The sequence below is a fragment of the Gastrolobium bilobum genome, unplaced genomic scaffold (genome assembly GCF_033153095.1).
Source record: "Gastrolobium bilobum isolate Gb01-03AN ecotype WA unplaced genomic scaffold, APGP_CSIRO_Gbil_v1 utg7396, whole genome shotgun sequence".
Classification (NCBI taxonomy): Eukaryota; Viridiplantae; Streptophyta; class Magnoliopsida; order Fabales; family Fabaceae; genus Gastrolobium; species Gastrolobium bilobum.
The window spans coordinates 65274-87258 of NW_026899269.1; the positions used below are offsets into that span (position 1 = coordinate 65274).

General features: G+C 36.5%; 1 protein-coding gene across 1 annotated transcript; it reads right to left on the reverse strand.

Annotated features, from left to right (window-relative positions):
- Positions 1-13: 13 nt before the first annotated feature.
- Positions 14-21098, reverse strand: LOC133289053 (paired amphipathic helix protein Sin3-like 2). Its single transcript, XM_061486915.1, has 2 exons — positions 20349-21098; positions 14-1021 (listed from the first exon to the last, which is right to left on the reverse strand). Exons 1-2 carry the CDS (start codon positions 21096-21098, stop codon positions 14-16), a joined length of 1758 nt encoding a protein of 585 aa, XP_061342899.1.
- Positions 21099-21985: the final 887 nt, after the last annotated feature.

Consider the following 21985-nt stretch of genomic DNA (forward strand, 5'->3'; position numbering starts at 1 on the left):
TCTTTCTGCTGCTTCACTTTAAGTGAATTTTAGAATAAATTTCAGCCCAAACTTTATTGAAATCTGAACGACACCGACTCCACTCCTCCTGTTTCTGCTTCAGTCGAGTCAATATTACAGGGAGCGCACGAGTTGGGTTTTTACGCAATATGTCTATAACGTCAAGACCATGGTCACCATATAGACGTTCAATGCACCTTAAATTTTGAACAGTAAAGTAATCTTCAATACGGTTCAGAGTCTCCATATTGATCTTATTTTCATTCATGTTATTATATAATTCCTCTGCACGTTTAGCTGCAGAACTCACAGACTCTAATAACATGTCCAGCTCAAATCTGTCATCTTCACATCTGAACAAGCTCTCTTCGTACTGATTCCTGCACATATGTTCGAAAGAGTAATCCTCACTTCCTGAACTCACAGATACCCAGTGATCATTCAATACTTGAGCACCAAGCTCAGATCTCTGACTAGCTGTAGGAATTGGATAATCAGCAGGTAGAAGCCGGTAGCTGGGAGTGCAACGTTTACAGTCACTGAGGTCAAGTTCTTGAATGGATTTTCCCATGTACTTCTTCTCCCTGTATCTTTCCTTCTCTTTAGCTCCATCCATCTCACGCTTCTGCTCTTTGTCTTTGTCTTTGTCTTTGTCTTTGTCTTTGTCCTCCAACTTTGATGATCTTAGTGACTTTTTACTCATGACACCAGCAAGGAACCTATCAATATTTTCACAACGCTCCAGGAAATCATTGAATTCCTTCATAAGATCAGGATGCTTTCCAAGTAAATCGGTTACCAAATTTTGCAATTCATTCCTATTTATTATTCCACCGGTGAAAAAAATATGAAGGCACTTCAAGAAAGCTTGGTAGTCATCAGCACTGTTCAACTTCTCCTTAACTTTCTCAGAGAAACTGAATGCTTGACTATACATGTTCTTTAAGGTATCCTTGTCTTCCTTAGAAGAAAAGTCTGAAGCCAACCCAAAACCTTCAGCCTTCTTGACAGATTTATTTTTCTTTAGAAAGCGCTGCAAGTTCAAATCCCTGTTGTTATTATTTTATATTGACAAAAATCTCACATGAGTCTTTACAATATTATTTTTTTTTTATTCTATAAATAATGTTCTCCCATCTAAATGTGACAACGCCTAACTCACCAGGTGTTGTAAGCGAGTTAGGTAACGTGACATTTTGATCAAAAATTTACAAAATGTGACATTCAGATAATTTTTTACAAAAAATGTGGCACTTTAATCGTTGTCCATCAAAGAATCCTATAACAATTTCCATCTTAACAACAAATCAAGAATTACAAGCCGTCTGTACTAAATAGGGAATGAAAGAAAGGGGCAAAAAAGTAGAATACATTCTTATATATTAAATTAAAGTTTATTCTCTTAAATGTAATGCCTATAATAGAGTAAACACATATGATTTACTCTGCATCAGTATCCTTTCTATATATACTGCAAAAGACAACTCTGTGTTTTGTGATATAGTTTCTGAACTGTTAAGAGTTTGTTTCGTGCCAGCTCAGTTTCTGTTAGAAGTTAGATTTGCTGAGCTGGGGGGACACTGTAATCAGTTTAATCTTAAGTCAATAACACAGTTCTCACTCCGAAACTTTCTCTAATCTCTTCTCTCTTTCTCCTCCTCCTCTCTCTCTCTCTCATACTTACATTTACTCAACAAACATAAACACATACTAGAACAGACGAAACGTACAAAGAAAAAAAAAACAGAACAAACTTAAAAAATAAAAAATAAAAAAAGGAACCTATTCAGTCACAAAATTATATTCTGTTATGTAAATAAGTTTACATTCACTCCAATTCCTTCTTATACTCAAACTAACTAGGTTGATTGAGAAAACTGCATTACACTCAACTAACAGAAAACAACCTTTTTCGTCCTAATCAGCAATAACTTTGGGGTAATTGATGAATCATGTAGCTTGTGAAACTCATGCATTAGAGAGGGAGCAAAAGATTGAAAGTTTTGCTACTGAGTCACCTATTAGAGCACAATCAAGTATATTTGAAGTGCCAGCATTATTCACAATGGATATGAATGCAGCTATAAAACAAACTTGAGAGAATTTCAAAGCTTGGATACAAACATGACAGGCTTGGAGAATTCTATAGGTTTGGAAGTTGAAGATTTAAAACTGTAGTTGAGTCACTTCCAGAGAGGATTACTATTTAAGAAGCTCATACTTTACCAAATGATGGCAACAATGTTGAATCCATCTCAGAACCTCGGATAATACAAAAGGAACAGGACATGTTTTTTTAGAATTTCTTAACCATCATCTATCCAACTTGGGTTGTTCACGTTTCATGTTTCTATTTATTGAAGACACCGAATGAAAACATAATGGGTTAGTACGATTATTTGAGTGATCCTGTTGCATATATCTTGACCATAAAATCTCACAAGTTTTTGGTCATGCAGCATGTCTACCTCAATCTCAATATCCAGCTGCTTATATGAATGCACACAAGAAGATGAATATTCAACAAGTGATGATAATGCTGAAGTTCAAAATGCTTTTGATGAATTCATTGCTCAGAATAATCTTTGTGAGCCTCAAGCTTTCTCCTGTGGTGGCAGCAATGCAGAAGCAGCTATAGAAGAAGCAGATAATACACGAGGTACAAAGAAGTGTAAGAATTAAAAGAACTTAACACACTCCCTTTGCAATTGTGTTGTTCGATGTTTCCTAGTAACTAGTTCATCAAATGAAATTAGCATATGTAGATGTAATACGTTTGCATACATTACATGAGATATCATTTTTAATATATTTAAAATATCAACAATTTTAAGAAGTTTTTTCTCCCCAGCCAATAAGCCTCCATTTCATGAACCAGGCTGCTCTTGTCAATGCATACAAGAAGATCAATCTTCAACCAATGATGATGATACTGAAGTTCCCAATGCCTTTAATGTGTTCGTTGCTCAGAACAACATATGAAAGTTTTACATATCATACATTATTTTTTTTCTTTTCATTTTGTTTTATTTCATGAAACTCCAACTTCTGTTCATTACCTTAATAGGAAATTGATGCTCTTTGAGGATGGAAGTGTTGCAAGTGAGGCAGAATGTGGTGATCCAGTTTTAACAATTGAACGGCTAAAAACATCTTTAAAATTTGAAAGACTCTTTAAGTGTTTTATATCAGGAACTAGAAGAGAGAAGTGCCTCTGCAATAGCTGCTAACCAGACAATGGCAATGATTACCAGGCTGCAGGAAGAAAAAGCAGCAATGCAAATGGAAGCATTGTAGTGCCAAAGAATGGTGGAAGAGCAATCAGAGTATGATCCGGAAGCTTTGCAGCTTTTGAATGATTTAATGATGAGAAGAGAGAAAGAGAAGCAAGAACTTGAAAAGGAATTGGAAGAGCACAGGAAAAAGATACTGGACTATGAAGGAAAAGAGAAATTGAGGGTGTTGAGAAGAAAAGATGGAATTGTAAGAAGTAGAGACTCGTCTTCATCATGGTTGTTAGTATCGCACGATACACGATACGTATCGTGCGATACGATACGATACAGCAACAAAACGATACAAATCGCACCAATGAATCGATTATGATAAGAATCGGAATAGTGAATCGTTGAAATCGGACGATTCAGTTATGAATCGTGAATCGCTGCAAATTTGCGATTCAAATTTTAAAAAAAAAAACCAACAGTCGCAGAAGTTGAAAAGATAAAAATGTAATCTGAAGAGTTGTTTTGCTTCAGAAAAATTTGGGATTTAAAATCCCATCTGAAACTCATAATAACAAACAATAAAAGTGAAAAAGAACAGAAAGGAAAACAAAACGATTTGCAGAGAGTTGAAGCAGAGAAGAAACGATTTGCAGGGAGACTGAGTTGAACACCTGAAGGAATCTGAAAACGAAAAACAGTAGAGGTTTAAAACTGAGTTGAACGCCTGCAGGGAGACTGAGTTGAACGCCTACAGGGAGACTGAGTTGAACGCCAGTTCGGGTAATCTTTTAAAACTCTCCAGTCTTCACTATTTCAGTCTTCAATTCTTCATCTAATAGCTAATTTTGAAGAGGTTTAAAATATATTAAAATATTATAAAATATCTCTGAGTTGCAGCTGTGTGTGGTGGCCTTGTGGATACCGTGTCATGCATTGATGTTATACATATGTTGCAGCAGCATTTAAAGAAGCTTTTTAAAGTATTAAAATTTAAAAATCTAAACTTGTAGTGTTGTCTTGTCAACTTTTCAGATAGTGGGTAATGGGTATACTATTATATTATATTATAATACATAGTTACATCAATTTTTAACTTACATAGTTACTTATTTTTTTTGGTATTTGGGTTTTTTTTAATTTGGATTTATATGATATTATACATTTTGAAGTTATTTTTAATTTGTTTCTGTATCTTACGATTCGATACGATTCACGATTCATGATACGAAAAAATAGCCGAACGATTCACGATACGTATTGCGATTCAAAAACCTTGCTCTTCATCTTGCAGCAACATGGATGAGCTAACCATTGATCTTAATTAACTACGAAGCAAAGGATGAAGACAATGGCATCTTCAACCATGAGGAAAGCAGCCACAACAATACAACTGCTAATACAGTTTTAAATTTGGAGGAGATGGCAATAGACTGTGCAAAGTTTATAAGTGTTGTTGATAATTCATTGGCAGAATTTGAGGAAGAGAAGGTGTCCATTCTAGATGAGTTCAAAGCATTGAGGGAAAAACTTATCACAGTGGGTGATATAATGAGCAATTCCTTGATGAATTTAACTTGATTGAGCTTTCATCAAGACCAGGTGACAAAGACTTGATATGCAAAACTCATTTCCTACACTTGAAATGGATAGCATGAAGGTGTCCTTTGAAGAGGAGGTTGATCATGTTTATGAGAGGTTACAAGCTCTTAAAACATATAGGGAGTTTCTAAAGCACTGTAAGGGATCCACACAGAATGGAGACAAAGGAATGGATTTTCTTCAAGAAATCTTGCAACATCTTTGTGATTATAAGCAATGGAAATCCGCCTAAAGAACTTGGGAAACAATCCATTGGGGTGAAGATTCATTCACCAACCGAAAACCGTGTAGGGTATCCAATTTATATCAAAGTTCATTTTAATCTTAAGTCAATAACACAGTTCTCACTCAGAAACTTTCTCTGATCTCTTCTCTCTTCCTCCTCCTCCTCCTCCTCCTCCTCTCTCTCTCTCTCTCTCTCTCATACTTACATTTACTCAACAAACATAAACACATACTAGAACAGACGAAACGTACAAAGAACAAAAAAAAAAGAACAAACTTAAAAAAAAAAAAAAGGAACATATTCAGTCACAAAATTATATTTTGTTATGTAAATAAGTTTACATTCACTCCAATTCCTTCTTATACTCAAACTAACTAGGTTGATTGAGAAAACTGCATTACACTCAACTAACAGAAAACAACCTTTTTCGTCCTAATCAGCAATAACTTTGGGGTAATTGATGAATCATGTAGCTTGTGAAACTCATGCATTAGAGAGGGAGCAAAAGATTGAAAGTTTTGCTACTGAGTCACCTATTAGAGCACAATCAAGTATATTTGAAGTGCCAGCATTATTCACAATGGATATGAATGAAGCTATAAAACAAACTTGAGAGAATTTCAAAGCTTGGATACAAACATGACAGGCTTGGAGAATTCTATAGGTTTGGAAGTTGAAGATTTAAAACTGTAGTTGAGTCACTTCCAGAGAGGATTACTATTTAAGAATATAACGCCTCACAATTTTAAATCAAGTAATTAAAATATTAAGTGAGCAATCAAGTGATGGATTAGTGAAAATCCAAAAGATTAGGCCAAAATACAAAGAAAGGGCAAAACGGTAATTAGCCAACACGCAACCCTAGGAAGATAAAAATTGAGTAGAAGGTCTCAGATGGTAAAAATATCCCTGGAAATGGGTTCAGAACGAAAAATTGAGTGGACAGGCAAGTTTCAGAAAAATCAGTGAATAGTGTTTTTCGCGGGTAAAAATATCGCTGTACGATTGCACCGTAAAACGTGCCGATTGAGTTTTGAGCTCTAGGTTTCAAATATGAGTTAAAAATGGTCTAATGAGTTAGGAAATATGATTTCTTATAATATTCGTCGAAATTAAGACAGTTTGGGGAAGCGTGCCAATGACGCGCATAATAGCTTAAAACAGTGTTTTCTCCGAACGAATGGAGGACTCTTAATTCATCTGATCAAGCCTAATTAAAGGGGAATAGTTAATGTTAAAAATTTGAGTTTCTAAATAGGTTGTGAATTTACGGACGTTTAGTGGAATCGGAGGAAAATTCGGATTAGTTTTAAATCGCGTGAGGTGGCGGTGGGACCCACCCCACTTAAGTGACTTAAGCCACATGTGCTTGGCACTATTCATGCATCACTTTCCTCCCTCTTCTTGCTCAAACCCGCAGCCACCATAGCCCTTCCCCTCCAAGATTTCATTTCACCATAACTTAGCCATTTCTTCACCAAATCCATTGATTCTTGTCTTGAAATTTGATGGAAATGGCCTTCTAAATCCATTGGTGGTACTCCCAAGCCTTGAAAGCCACTAGATTTTGAGAAAAACCCTCCCCAAAGCTGCGGCCCTTTCCTTTAGATTTGTGAAAATGGTGTTGATTGATGCTCCAATGGTGGAGTATGTTTAGGAGGAGCCTTGTGCCAAGCTTTTGGGTGAGTTTCCTTGTGTTCCAATGGTTTGATTTTGTGGTTGAATTTATGAACCCTAAAGAGGGCTTGTTGGATTGATGTGTTTAGAGAGCTCAATTGGAAAATGTTTGTACATGAATGTGTCTTAGAATGATGTGTAGTAGCCATAAATGCAATAAAAATTATTGATGAAAAATGTGAATTTTTAACTTAGAAAATTTTGAGGTTGTCATGACTTTGAGTTTTGAAAATGTGTTAGGATTGGATTGATGAGTTGTTGTATGATTGTATGTTGATATAATAGGATTGTATGAGGTGTGGAATGATTAAAGTTGTATGGAAATTCCTTGGAATGCCATAGGGTAAAATTCGATTCTTTGAGGAAAGATTGAGGAATTGATGTTGAAAAATGATTTGGATGATGATTTGTGTAGTTATATGGTGCTTAGATGGGTTGTGTTGTGCTTGGAGAGTGTTTGAATCAATGGAAAAAAATGAATTGTGTTAGAGACCTAAATGAGCCCAGAATGAAATATTTCGCAAAACGATGCGTAAATGTCGGAAAACGGAAAAACGACGATTGAACTAGCCTCTAAACAACCTAAGGGAGTGTTATAAAATGAGAAAGAAAATTTAGAAAAATAAATCTCACATTTACACTACAATGGCCGAACCATCAAGGGAGGATGGGGATGATTTTTGTGTTTTTGCGTTTTGATACTATTTGACGAGTACTGATGGATGTACGTTATTGTATAGGTTGCCGTACGTCGACCTGAATCCCGAATCTTGAATCAGTGAATTGCCCTTGGTCCGGGACCAAGTGGATTGAGGTAAGAAATTGGTCCATTGCATGTGTAATTATAAATTAACATGTATGGGTTGAACTGAGAGTGATTGGGAATGTCCTCTGTGTAGGCATTCCGCTGTGTACCGAGTTGAGGGATAAGCTGCGGCGAAGCTTGTGGAAACACGAATTAAGGTAACCTCTTGGTACTGGGGCTTGTTCCCCTTTTCTGTTCCACCTTGCCAGTTGATGGCAACGGTAGGAAGTGTGTATGAATAGTATAGAACACATGAGCATGCATGCATTATTGCTATGGGTACTGCAGTACCGAGTCTCTGGCCAGTAGACAGTTTTATTAGCCTTCGGGCATTTTCGGACTTCCGCTGGATAGGTCTCCAGGAGGGAGTTCCAGTTGACCGCGTGTCATGGTGTGTGATCCGGGTAGGAGCACACTAGGAATGTCTTTGGCGTTTTGGTTGGTTTGGGCATCATGGTTGTGGTTTCTGTGAACACACCTTGGATGATACCCATAGGCTTATATATGCCGAGGGCGTACGTGGAATTGGGGTTACCATCCCGTATCGTCGTATTTTGTTTTCTTTATATTCCCCATTCTCTAAATCCCTTGCTATATCCCATTTTCAAAGTGGTTGTTGTATTCTATTGATATGCATCGAAGTGAACCATTGGGTGGAGTTTTCTCCAGAACCTCTTGGTTACTGAGATATATTCGTATATCTCACCCCGTCTCGGGGCATTTATTTCAGGAGGTAGCAGTGGAGCAGGAGCCTCGGGCAAGAGGCCCGCAGAGTGAGCGATGGAGCGTTTCTTATTTTGCATTTTGTTGGCCGTGTGGCCTAGGCTAGACTTAGGGCATGAACATGTCATTTGTATTTATTAGTAGCTTCATTAGCATCTTGTTCATGCCATTTTGCCTAAGTCTAGTAGTGATGTATTTGGTTATGTTGTCTTTTAAATTAAGTTGAAATTTTAGAAGAATGTAATTTGAAGTTTTAGTTTCAAGTTGTAATTTGTAAAGCCATATTGTAATAGTATTGATGCATGTCTAATTATGATGGAAGGGCCTTAGGCCTATTTTAGGTTATGATAATATGTATGATGGAAATATGCATGAAAAAGGTGTTAGTGATTGCAACTACTTAAGAATGATTAATATGGACTCTATGTTTAATAACTATAAACTGGATTGGGTTGTAAGTGCCCCAAGGCGTTGTTGGTCCTTGTGTGTGCCACCCATTGGATTATTACTGTATTATCATGTGTTTATTAGGTACATTTGAGGTTTAAATGATCTTTTACAAATTTGGGATTATTGGAAAAACAAAGGAAACTCTGGCGAATTTTCTGTAGAATTGACAGATTTTAGGAAAACTTCGGGAGAGCATATCTCCCTCCATAGAAGTCCCCTAGGGACGTTCTATACGCCATTTTGAAGGTTGAGATGTCCTCTACCTTGTGTCAAAATTTGAGGAAATTCTGGGTTGATCTTCGGCCTGAAAAAAATAGAGAAACACGGACTGCCCATGTGCCCCTGCACCTGAGGCAGATTCTGGACCGGATTTGGGAAATTAATTCCCGCTTCGTTTCTCTGCCAAATTAAGCGTGTGATATATCAAAATGAAGTTTTAGATGTCTAGTTTGTAGGATAAAAATTTGAGAGCAAATGGTTGAGTGGATTGAGTGCAGTAATTCGAGAAATGTGAGTGGTTTGGAGCTGTTTTTGGGGTTGTTTGGGCTAATTGCTTATCCAACTTCAAACGGCGATAACCGGAGCAAATGAGCTCTGAATTGAGCGTATTTTAGCTTGTTAAAAAGGGAATTAAGTAACACAAAGATATAATCTGAGAAGTAGGGTTGGTTGCGATCTGTTTGGTCGCAGAAAAACTTAGAGTGTAACATATTCGAATTGGTGTAAAACGTGAAGTTGGAAATTGGCTAAGTGAGTTTATGGGAACTCCTTAGTAACTTATAATAAGTAACGTAAGTGATAAAAATAGTTTAAATAAGTCTTCCGCAAGAGTTTATGGTTACGGTCACAGCTTTTAATTATTACGCCTTTTTATGTTTTAAATGCTCGCGTAATAATCGAAAAAAATTTATTCGCGTTTTATAAATGAACTGCTGTGATTGTGACTGCGCTTAATATCATAATTAATGTTAACAATACCGGTACGTAACGGGCTGTTACATTTTATGGTATCAGAGCAGTTTTGTTAGGGAACTCTGATAATGTATATATAGTTGTGTTGTGTGTTGCATAGTTGTATGTAGATTCTTATCGATTACTGCATATGTGATTCCTTAGTGTGGGTCTGATCAACCCATTCCTTTGTGTTACATGCGTAGTCATCATAAGAAGCCTACGTGGCAACTGTGGAGCACCAAATGTAAGTCTTTAGCCTGATGTTGTGGATGCAGTGTTGACTGCTTCATGGACAAGAGATGGCAGTAAGTAAAATATGAATATTATAGGACTTCGGGGAAACATACTTAAATGTTTTGTCTGACCTTGTAGATGAAATTTATAAAGCTGGATTGTAAGTGAAAGTTGTAAACAAATCTATGATATGTACGGTATTGCATGGATGAACCTTGTAGTACCATGAATAATAAAGATATATAATAGAGATGAGTCCATAGTATGGAAAAGGTATTGGTGAAGCTTCCAAGTATATGTGTTGTATAGTAAAAACAATTATGTCCAGGTGGACGTGGTGGAGGGACTTCATCAAGGTGGAAGATTAGAACCTGTTGGGTTATTGAAAATGATGAACAGATATGCTTAGGCGTGAGTTTGAATATTTTATGTTGACTAGAAGTTATAAGTCCTTGATGGATGATGTACACTTAAACAAATTGAGATGGTTCATGCAGAGAAATAAATAGAATAATTGATGATTAATCCTATGGGATTTGACCACTTGAAATTATAATGCTGGTCAATTGTTAAATTGAGATATATTGAAATATGGGATTTAAACTCATAAGGAGGTAGTGCTGATTAAACATAGGCGAGATGAATTAATTATGTATTATATGTATAAGGAAGAAGTTGAGAGGATCGCCATGGATGGCATTGAACAAGGTTCATTGAGAGTATGATTGTCCGTAACGGAATAATGGTTTAGCTTGACCGATATGCCATGAAGGAAACAAATATGACTATATGTGTGCGTTAATGTGTGGAATTCTCCTTGGAAATGGCTACTATGTAGAGATTCAGGTGTTACGAAGCATAAGAGGATTGATCCATGATGGAGGTCTCTTGGAAATCTCAGAGAATGAATATCGTAATTTAAATGGCCTAATTACTTGTGGATGTTGTAATGCATTGTGAATAATACCTAATGGCCTGATGGCCAGTATACCTATTCTGATGAATAAACGGATAATAATCCAGTGATGGCCTAAGTGCCAGTATACATATATATGTATGTACACCTTGTGACGGCCTGAGCGCCTAATTATCCGTGTTGAGGTAAATTATTATATATATATTTTTTTTTGTAAAAGGACAAAGAGGCCGAATGAAATCCCCGATGATGGGAAGTATCTGAAGAGATTGTATGATTAGAGAATGAGCTAATGTACAACCTGATGGGAAATCATGTGATTAGTGTATGAACTAAGTTACAATAAAGTGTGGAATTATGTGTTTAGCAAAAGAGCTAATGTGTAATGTCAAAACAAAAATGATAAGATTAGTTAATGAGTTGAGGTATAAGTGTTAGTGCAAGGATTGATATAATTTTGCAGTGCACGGATTGAGGTGAAATTAGTCCTCTGGGATAGGACGAATATGTTTAGAAGATCCCTGTGTGATGGGAAGTATATGTGAGATGTGTGCAGAACTTTGAGAAAATTCTGGATTCACGGAATAGAGATTATGTTATGAACTATGCCAATTGAATAGTCAAAGTAAGAGAGAAAACAATCTGTGAGAAGAATAAGCAAGGAAGAGATAATGGACTATAGATTTGAACGGTAATATGACAGAAAAAACTATTAAAAGTTAGAAAATGTGTACGAAATTACGAAGAGAATGTGAATTATGATAATAGTGACTTATGTGTAAACTATCAGTGAGAAGAATGAAATGAGAGAGTAAGACGAATTGACTTATATGTAACAGGGTATATTATACCACTACTGCTATGATTATGGGGATAACCCCATGTGAATATACCAAAGATATTTTGTTGTTATATACAGAGTGATACAGACACCAAATGGACTGGGTCCATGTGTGATCTGGAGTGTACGGGGTACCAGTTTTGCCGTTATATACGGATATGTTATAAGTATGAACTCCCCTGTGTACTGGGTACACGTTTGCTGTTGTATACAGATGTGATGTAAATATGAACTCCTCTATGCACTAGGTGCACGTTATGAGACTTGATATTACCATCTCTGTGCGGCTTATGTGCCCGAAGTGTGTAGCCATCTCCATGCGGATTATGTTCCCGGAGACTATTATTATGTTATACGAGTAATATGAGATGAGGAAGTATCCCGCAGTGATGAGACTGCTATTATAGTTGAATTGATCTACATAAGTGCACAAATAAGAAACGTTGGGAATACTAATAGAACACAGTCAGCAGGTGGTAGGTTATCATTACTGCATGGATTATATGGGTGGATTCTCTGATCGGTGGGTCATTACATCTGGGGCCCTGAGGACAGCAAGAGCTCGAGCGGTTAAAACCTGTGAATGTTGTTACCCACTGTATTGAGAGAGTTCTTCCATGTGATTAACGCAAAAATGAGGTCAAATGTTTGTAAATGAACAAAATACGTCAGATTTGGATATAAGAGGTGAGGCATAGTGTGTAAGAATTTAGAAGTGTGATAGTGAAGCACTATTGTGGGTGTAAAGTAAGTTCGATGAAATAATTTCGGCTCCAAGTGAGGTAATAAGTTTGTTGGAATCCTCGCTTTATGATAAAAGAGATAATAATGTGATTTAATGTTGACAGATTGAGTGAGTGTCCTTCTAGGAAGGCTGGTAATGATCAAGAGCTCATGTTAAAGGAGTGTTATATATAATCGCATATGCCACTTATGGTGGAAAGTGTGTGGAAAATGCACAATGTTGATGTTGTTTTGGTTAAGTATTAATGAGGTATAGCTGAGTGCTGTGGTAGCTTTGAATATTCCGATAGACTGATATACCAACCGATGGTAAATTGTATAAGTAGTGGCAAGGATGGATTTAGTTTTATGTGACTTGATAATGAAGTTTCAAAGATTCCTATAGGATGAGACTTGCATGTGAGAGACATGACATTTTTAGTGGTCCATCAGTTAATAGTGAAATGGGTGTGGAAAAATGATTCGTCCCAAGGTATTTGGTGAAAGTTGGTAAAACTGTAAGGTGATATTATATTGAGTTTGACATCCAGGATTAAATGACGATGATTACGAAGAAGTGGTATAAATAAGTGGAACAAATGGTTAAGTTGTAACACCGGAGTGGAATGAAAGTTGAAAATAGTTAGTGGGAGAAAATATTAAGCATGAGGCCTTCATGTGGAGGTCATTAATGAGTGTTGTGTTTAGACTATGAGAGGTCTAAGTATGGAGTTGAGCTGATTGAGTTGGTAAAATTGAGATGGTTAAGTTAATAAAGAGTTTAACAATGAGTGTAAATTATGAACATGATTTTGTGGATGGAAAAGAAAATTCGGGAGTGTGTTTGTGGTTGAAGGGCCTTATAGGGCTAATCGAAAATATAAACTATGATGAGTATTGTTAGTTTCGTATCACAGAGAGAAATATATAGTTGTGAGTACCTAAAAAGAGGTGAAGACACGTGACAAGGAAAAATAAAGTATATGAGTATAGAATTTAATGTGAGTCGTAATTGTAGGACACGACAAAGTGCCTTTGAAACTAGAAAGTATGTGCTTGGGTGAAAGCCAAGAAAACAACGAAATGATAAGCGTAGTAACAGTAATAGAAAGAAATGGTTGTTGGGGTATTGTGAAAACAGTGAGGAAAGCGAAAAGAGTTAAGTACTAAAGAACATGTGAGTTGGAAATACTCCAGGAATAACTAGTGAATGTGCATGAGAACGGTTAGAGCCTAGTATGAAAACGATTAGGTGCTTTTGAGAACGACCATGGGTCAGAAGGATGGATAAAAATGAGAATGAGGTAAATTGATACCGACAAATCCGTAATATGGTTATATTATTACCTACAAATCAGCGAAAGAGAAACGGTAAACCAGAGAAAGTTTAAAGTATTGGGAATTAAAATGTCACAGAACCATGAGAGACGAGTAATTATGAAGGATCAAAGGTTAACGAGTATCATAAAAAGGAGATCATGCTTGTGATAAAAGTAATATGGTAAAGATACACACTTGAGGATGCTACTTGGGAGCGAGAGGATGAGATTCTCCGGCTGTGTCCTGAGTTAGCGGGTGAGTACGATTTAATTTTGCGGACAAAATTCTAAAAAGTTGGGGTGAATATAACGCCTCACAATTTTAAATCAAGTAATTAAAATATTAAGTGAGCAATCAAGTGATGGATTAGTGAAAATCCAAAAGATTAGGCCAAAATACAAAGAAAGGGCAAAACGGTAATTAGCCAACACGCAACCCTAGGAAGATAAAAATTGAGTAGAAGGTCTCAGATGGTAAAAATATCCCTGGAAATGGGTTCAGAACGAAAAATTGAGTGGACAGGCAAGTTTCAGAAAAATCAGTGAATAGTGTTTTTCGCGGGTAAAAATATCGCTGTACGATTGCACCGTAAAACGTGCCGATTGAGTTTTGAGCTCTAGGTTTCAAATATGAGTTAAAAATGGTCTAATGAGTTAGGAAATATGATTTCTTATAATATTCGTCGAAATTAAGACAGTTTGGGGAAGCGTGCCAATGACGCGCATAATAGCTTAAAACAGTGTTTTCTCCGAACGAATGGAGGACTCTTAATTCATCTGATCAAGCCTAATTAAAGGGGAATAGTTAATGTTAAAAATTTGAGTTTCTAAATAGGTTGTGAATTTACGGACGTTTAGTGGAATCGGAGGAAAATTCGGATTAGTTTTAAATCGCGTGAGGTGGCGGTGGGACCCACCCCACTTAAGTGACTTAAGCCACATGTGCTTGGCACTATTCATGCATCACTTTCCTCCCTCTTCTTGCTCAAACCCGCAGCCACCATAGCCCTTCCCCTCCAAGATTTCATTTCACCATAACTTAGCCATTTCTTCACCAAATCCATTGATTCTTGTCTTGAAATTTGATGGAAATGGCCTTCTAAATCCATTGGTGGTACTCCCAAGCCTTGAAAGCCACTAGATTTTGAGAAAAACCCTCCCCAAAGCTGCGGCCCTTTCCTTTAGATTTGTGAAAATGGTGTTGATTGATGCTCCAATGGTGGAGTATGTTTAGGAGGAGCCTTGTGCCAAGCTTTTGGGTGAGTTTCCTTGTGTTCCAATGGTTTGATTTTGTGGTTGAATTTATGAACCCTAAAGAGGGCTTGTTGGATTGATGTGTTTAGAGAGCTCAATTGGAAAATGTTTGTACATGAATGTGTCTTAGAATGATGTGTAGTAGCCATAAATGCAATAAAAATTATTGATGAAAAATGTGAATTTTTAACTTAGAAAATTTTGAGGTTGTCATGACTTTGAGTTTTGAAAATGTGTTAGGATTGGATTGATGAGTTGTTGTATGATTGTATGTTGATATAATAGGATTGTATGAGGTGTGGAATGATTAAAGTTGTATGGAAATTCCTTGGAATGCCATAGGGTAAAATTCGATTCTTTGAGGAAAGATTGAGGAATTGATGTTGAAAAATGATTTGGATGATGATTTGTGTAGTTATATGGTGCTTAGATGGGTTGTGTTGTGCTTGGAGAGTGTTTGAATCAATGGAAAAAAATGAATTGTGTTAGAGACCTAAATGAGCCCAGAATGAAATATTTCGCAAAACGATGCGTAAATGTCGGAAAACGGAAAAACGACGATTGAACTAGCCTCTAAACAACCTAAGGGAGTGTTATAAAATGAGAAAGAAAATTTAGAAAAATAAATCTCACATTTACACTACAATGGCCGAACCATCAAGGGAGGATGGGGATGATTTTTGTGTTTTTGCGTTTTGATACTATTTGACGAGTACTGATGGATGTACGTTATTGTATAGGTTGCCGTACGTCGACCTGAATCCCGAATCTTGAATCAGTGAATTGCCCTTGGTCCGGGACCAAGTGGATTGAGGTAAGAAATTGGTCCATTGCATGTGTAATTATAAATTAACATGTATGGGTTGAACTGAGAGTGATTGGGAATGTCCTCTGTGTAGGCATTCCGCTGTGTACCGAGTTGAGGGATAAGCTGCGGCGAAGCTTGTGGAAACACGAATTAAGGTAACCTCTTGGTACTGGGGCTTGTTCCCCTTTTCTGTTCCACCTTGCCAGTTGATGGCAACGGTAGGAAGTGTGTATGAATAGTATAGAACACATGAGCATGCATGCATTATTGCTATGGGTACTGCAGTACCGAGTCTCTGGCCAGTAGACAGTTTTATTAGCCTTCGGGCATTTTCGGACTTCCGCTGGATAGGTCTCCAGGAGGGAGTTCCAGTTGACCGCGTGTCATGGTGTGTGATCCGGGTAGGAGCACACTAGGAATGTCTTTGGCGTTTTGGTTGGTTTGGGCATCATGGTTGTGGTTTCTGTGAACACACCTTGGATGATACCCATAGGCTTATATATGCCGAGGGCGTACGTGGAATTGGGGTTACCATCCCGTATCGTCGTATTTTGTTTTCTTTATATTCCCCATTCTCTAAATCCCTTGCTATATCCCGTTTTCAAAGTGGTTGTTGTATTCTATTGATATGCATCGAAGTGAACCATTGGGTGGAGTTTTCTCCAGAACCTCTTGGTTACTGAGATATATTCGTATATCTCACCCCGTCTCGGGGCATTTATTTCAGGAGGTAGCAGTGGAGCAGGAGCCTCGGGCAAGAGGCCCGCAGAGTGAGCGATGGAGCGTTTCTTATTTTGCATTTTGTTGGCCGTGTGGCCTAGGCTAGACTTAGGGCATGAACATGTCATTTGTATTTATTAGTAGCTTCATTAGCATCTTGTTCATGCCATTTTGCCTAAGTCTAGTAGTGATGTATTTGGTTATGTTGTCTTTTAAATTAAGTTGAAATTTTAGAAGAATGTAATTTGAAGTTTTAGTTTCAAGTTGTAATTTGTAAAGCCATATTGTAATAGTATTGATGCATGTCTAATTATGATGGAAGGGCCTTAGGCCTATTTTAGGTTATGATAATATGTATGATGGAAATATGCATGAAAAAGGTGTTAGTGATTGCAACTACTTAAGAATGATTAATATGGACTCTATGTTTAATAACTATAAACTGGATTGGGTTGTAAGTGCCCCAAGGCGTTGTTGGTCCTTGTGTGTGCCACCCATTGGATTATTACTGTATTATCATGTGTTTATTAGGTACATTTGAGGTTTAAATGATCTTTTACAAATTTGGGATTATTGGAAAAACAAAGGAAACTCTGGCGAATTTTCTGTAGAATTGACAGATTTTAGGAAAACTTCGGGAGAGCATATCTCCCTCCATAGAAGTCCCCTAGGGACGTTCTATACGCCATTTTGAAGGTTGAGATGTCCTCTACCTTGTGTCAAAATTTGAGGAAATTCTGGGTTGATCTTCGGCCTGAAAAAAATAGAGAAACACGGACTGCCCATGTGCCCCTGCACCTGAGGCAGATTCTGGACCGGATTTGGGAAATTAATTCCCGCTTCGTTTCTCTGCCAAATTAAGCGTGTGATATATCAAAATGAAGTTTTAGATGTCTAGTTTGTAGGATAAAAATTTGAGAGCAAATGGTTGAGTGGATTGAGTGCAGTAATTCGAGAAATGTGAGTGGTTTGGAGCTGTTTTTGGGGTTGTTTGGGCTAATTGCTTATCCAACTTCAAACGGCGATAACCGGAGCAAATGAGCTCTGAATTGAGCGTATTTTAGCTTGTTAAAAAGGGAATTAAGTAACACAAAGATATAATCTGAGAAGTAGGGTTGGTTGCGATCTGTTTGGTCGCAGAAAAACTTAGAGTGTAACATATTCGAATTGGTGTAAAACGTGAAGTTGGAAATTGGCTAAGTGAGTTTATGGGAACTCCTTAGTAACTTATAATAAGTAACGTAAGTGATAAAAATAGTTTAAATAAGTCTTCCGCAAGAGTTTATGGTTACGGTCACAGCTTTTAATTATTACGCCTTTTTATGTTTTAAATGCTCGCGTAATAATCGAAAAAAATTTATTCGCGTTTTATAAATGAACTGCTGTGATTGTGACTGCGCTTAATATCATAATTAATGTTAACAATACCGGTACATAACGGGCTGTTACAAAGAAGCTCATACTTTACCAAATGATGGCAACAATGTTGAATCCATCTCAGAACCTCGGATAATACAAAAGGAACAGGACATGTTTTTTAGAATTTCTTAACCATCATCTATCCAACTTGGGTTGTTCACGTTTCATGTTTCTATTTATTGAAGACACCGAATGAAAACATAATGGGTTAGTACGATTATTTGAGTGATCCTGTTGCATATATCTTGACCATAAAATCTCACCAGTTTTTGGTCATGCAGCATGTCTACCTCAATCTCAATATCCAGCCTGCTCATATGAATGCACACAAGAAGATGAATATTCAACAAGTGATGATAATGCTGAAGTTCAAAATGCTTTTGATGAATTCATTGCTCAGAATAATCTTTGTGAGCCTGAAGCTTTCTCCTGTGGTGGCAGCAATGCAGAAGCAGCTATAGAAGAAGCAGATAATACACGAGGTACAAAGGAGTGTAAGAATTAAAAGAACTTAACACACTCCCTTTGCAATTGTGTTGTTCGATGTTTCCTAGTAACTAGTTCATCAAATGAAATTAGCATATGTAGATGTAATACGTTTGCATACATTAAATGAGATATCATTTTTAATATATTTAAAATATCAACAATTTTAAGAAGTTTTTTCTCCCCAGCCAATAAGCCTCCATTTCATAAACCAGGCTGCTCTTGTCAATGCATACAAGAAGATCAATCTTCAACCAATGATGATGATACTGAAGTTCCCAATGCCTTTAATGTGTTCGTTGCTCAGAACAACATATTTTACATATCATACATTATTTTTTTTCTTTTCATTTTGTTTTATTTCATGAAACTCCAACTTCTGTTCATTACCTTAATAGGAAATTGATGCTCTTTGAGGATGGAAGTGTTGCAAGTGAGGCAGAATGTGGTGATCCAGTTTTAACAATTGAACGGCCAAAAACATCTTTAAAATCTGAAAGACTCTTTAAGTGTTTTATATCAGGAACTAGAAGAGAGAAGTGCCTCTGCAATAGCTGCTAACCAGACAATGGCAATGATTACCAGGCTGCAGGAAGAAAAAGCAGCAATGCAAATGGAAGCATTGCAGTGCCAAAGAATGGTGGAAGAGCAATCAGAGTATGATCCGGAAGCTTTGCAGCTTTTGAATGATTTAATGATGAGAAGAGAGAAAGAGAAGCAAGAACTTGAAAAGGAACTGGAAGAGCACAGGAAAAAGATACTGGACTATGAAGGAAAAGAGAAATTGAGGGTGTTGAGAAGAAAAGATGGAATTGTAAGAAGTAGAGACTCCTCTTCATCTTGCAGCAACATGGATGAGCTAACCATTGATCTTAATTAACTACAAAGCAAAGGATGAAGACAATGGCATCTTCAACCATGAGGAAAGCAGCCACAACAATACAACTGCTAATACAGTTTTAAATTTGGAGGAGATGGCAATAGACTGTGCAAAGTTTATAAGTGTTGTTGATAATTCATTGGCAGAATTTGAGGAAGAGAAGGTGTCCATTCTAGATGAGTTCAAAGCATTGAGGGAAAAACTTATCACAGTGGGTGATATAATGAGCAATTCCTTGATGAATTTAACTTGATTGAGCTTTCATCAAGACCAGGTGACAAAGACTTGATATGAAAAACTCATTTCCTACACTTGAAATGGATAGCATGAAGTTGTCCTTTGAAGAGGAGGTTGATCATGTTTATGAGAGGTTACAAGCTCTTAAAACATATAGGGAGTTTCTAAAGCACTGTAAGGGATCCACACATAATGGAGACAAACGAATGGATTTTCTTCAAGAAATCTTGCAACATCTTTGTGATTATAAGCAATGGAAATCCGCCTAAAGAACTTGGGAAACAATCCATTGGGGTGAAGATTCATTCACCAACCGAAAACTGTGTAGGGTATCCAATTTATATCAAAGTTCATTTTAATCTTAAGTCAATAACACAGTTCTCACTCAGAAACTTTCTCTGATCTCTTCTCTCTTCCTCCTCCTCCTCTCTCTCTCTCTCTCTCTCGCTCATACTTACATTTACTCAACAAACATAAACACATACTAGAACAGACGAAACGTACAAAGAACAAAAAAAACAGAACAAACTTAAAAAATAAAAATAAAAAATAAAAAAGGAACCTACTCAATCACAAAATTATATTCTGTTATGTAAATAAGTTTACATTCACTCCAATTCCTTCTTATACTCAAACTCACTAGGTTGATAGAGAAAACTGCATTACACTCAACTAACAGAAAACAACCTTTTCGTCCAAAATAATCAGCAATAACTTTGGGGTAATAAGTTATGAGTCAGATTAGTTCTAGCAAACCCAACCCCATGAGCATGTAACCAACCTAGGAAAATGAAAATGTAGAGAGAAAGAATCATCCAATAAAACCGTTAAAAAGGGGAGAAATGGATACCTCAAGAAATTGTTGAGCATTTGTATGATCAGGTTCTCTCTCATCCTGATCACGATTAATCCTCCTATCCTTACTCTCACGTTTCCTCCGCTTCTTGTGCATGTTCATCATTGTTTTGTCATCATCCATCTCAGGGTGTTCAACACTCAGATCACGCTCAGGATCATGAGAAGGAAGCCTCTTTCGTCGATATCCTTGTGTCTTGTCTACTTGCATTTGCCGCATCATGGGTGCCATAGAACTCCGCTCACTAAAGCGCTGCAATGAATTTCGAGCATCCGGAGCATGCTGTGTAGAAGGTGCTGCGGAACTATCTGGTAAGAATCTAGTGAACTCCTCAAGCAAATCTCGATGATCCTTAAACAGGGTAGCAACCTCACTATAAGCTTCACCCATGTCCTTATGCTCTCTGTGGTACATAATCATCATGTCCAAGAATGATATGTAAACATGCTCATCACTTTGGAATCGTTTCTTTATCTTGTTCAAAAAACTCATAGCTTCTTCAAATTCAACCGTTTTCTTTGGAGGAGCCTCATCCTCGTCAAGGGTTATCTCATATCCCTTTGGCAGGAAAGTGTTGTGCCCAAGTTTCTGCGAAGTGATTGCTCCCCCACCAACACTACCTCCTCCTCCTCCTCCTCCAGGGACTTGGGTTTGGCCATAGGAATCACCACGTGAGGAACTACAGGGGCGTTTGAATTGAGAACCAGAACCAGCATAAATATCATCATCGCTTACTCTCTTCATCTTTTATCGGTTCTTCAGATTTTCCTAGGAAAATTCGCTGGAAAACAATTCGAGTAGATCGACAAGAGAAAAAAAATAAAGAGTGAAGGTGTTTGATCGGACAGAACAAGAAATAAGGTAAACAAGAAAAATAAGAAATAGGGTTTCTTCTTTCTCTGTGTCTCTCTTACTTTGGTGTGATGGTTTAAGGTTTAGGGTTTATAAAAGAGAAAAAAAAAAATAAGGAATTGAGACAAAAAGAGTGAAAAACAAGATATGATATGATATGATATTCTCATATCTTATATTATGTTTGATGTGCATTAGATAAGCTATCTGACAGGACAATAGTATCTTATCCGGTGTTTGATGTGAATCAGATTGTGCCCGGATATTCTTTAAATAGATAAAAATATTTTCAATAATAGATTTTCATATAATTCTTTTTTATTTTATGTTTAAGCTTTTCATTTATTTATATTAATTCCTATTTTAAACTATTTAAAAAAAATTAAATTCATTTTTTTAAATAAAATATATTAAAAATACATAATTACGAATATTTTTACACATTAACTATGAAATAAATATATTAAATTGTATCTAATTACAAATTTTTTTAAGTTTATCTCAAAATGTATTAAATTGTATCTAATAAATATATTAAATTGACAGGATTAGGCAAAAAAGTTAAGTTAATGCTATTTAATAAATTAGTTACGCATTTATTATAGTAGAAATAAAGGAAATAATTAAATAAATATTTTAAATCTCTATGGAAGAATGATCAATCAACAAATTAATGACTCTACTAATTTAATTTAATACATTATTTAAAATTAATATATTTAAAATCAAATTAAATCTAATATGCCAATTATTAAAAAAAATTAAAATATATCTTGCTT

Coding starts and splice junctions, on each gene's coding strand:
- LOC133289053 (XM_061486915.1), bottom strand. CDS start 21,098: ATGAAGAGAGTAAGCGATGATGATATTTATGCTGGTTCTGGTTCTCAA. Junction 1,022..20,348: donor ATGCTCAACAATTTCTTGAG/GTATCCATTTCT, acceptor CGCTTTCTAAAG/AAAAATAAATCTGTCAAGAA.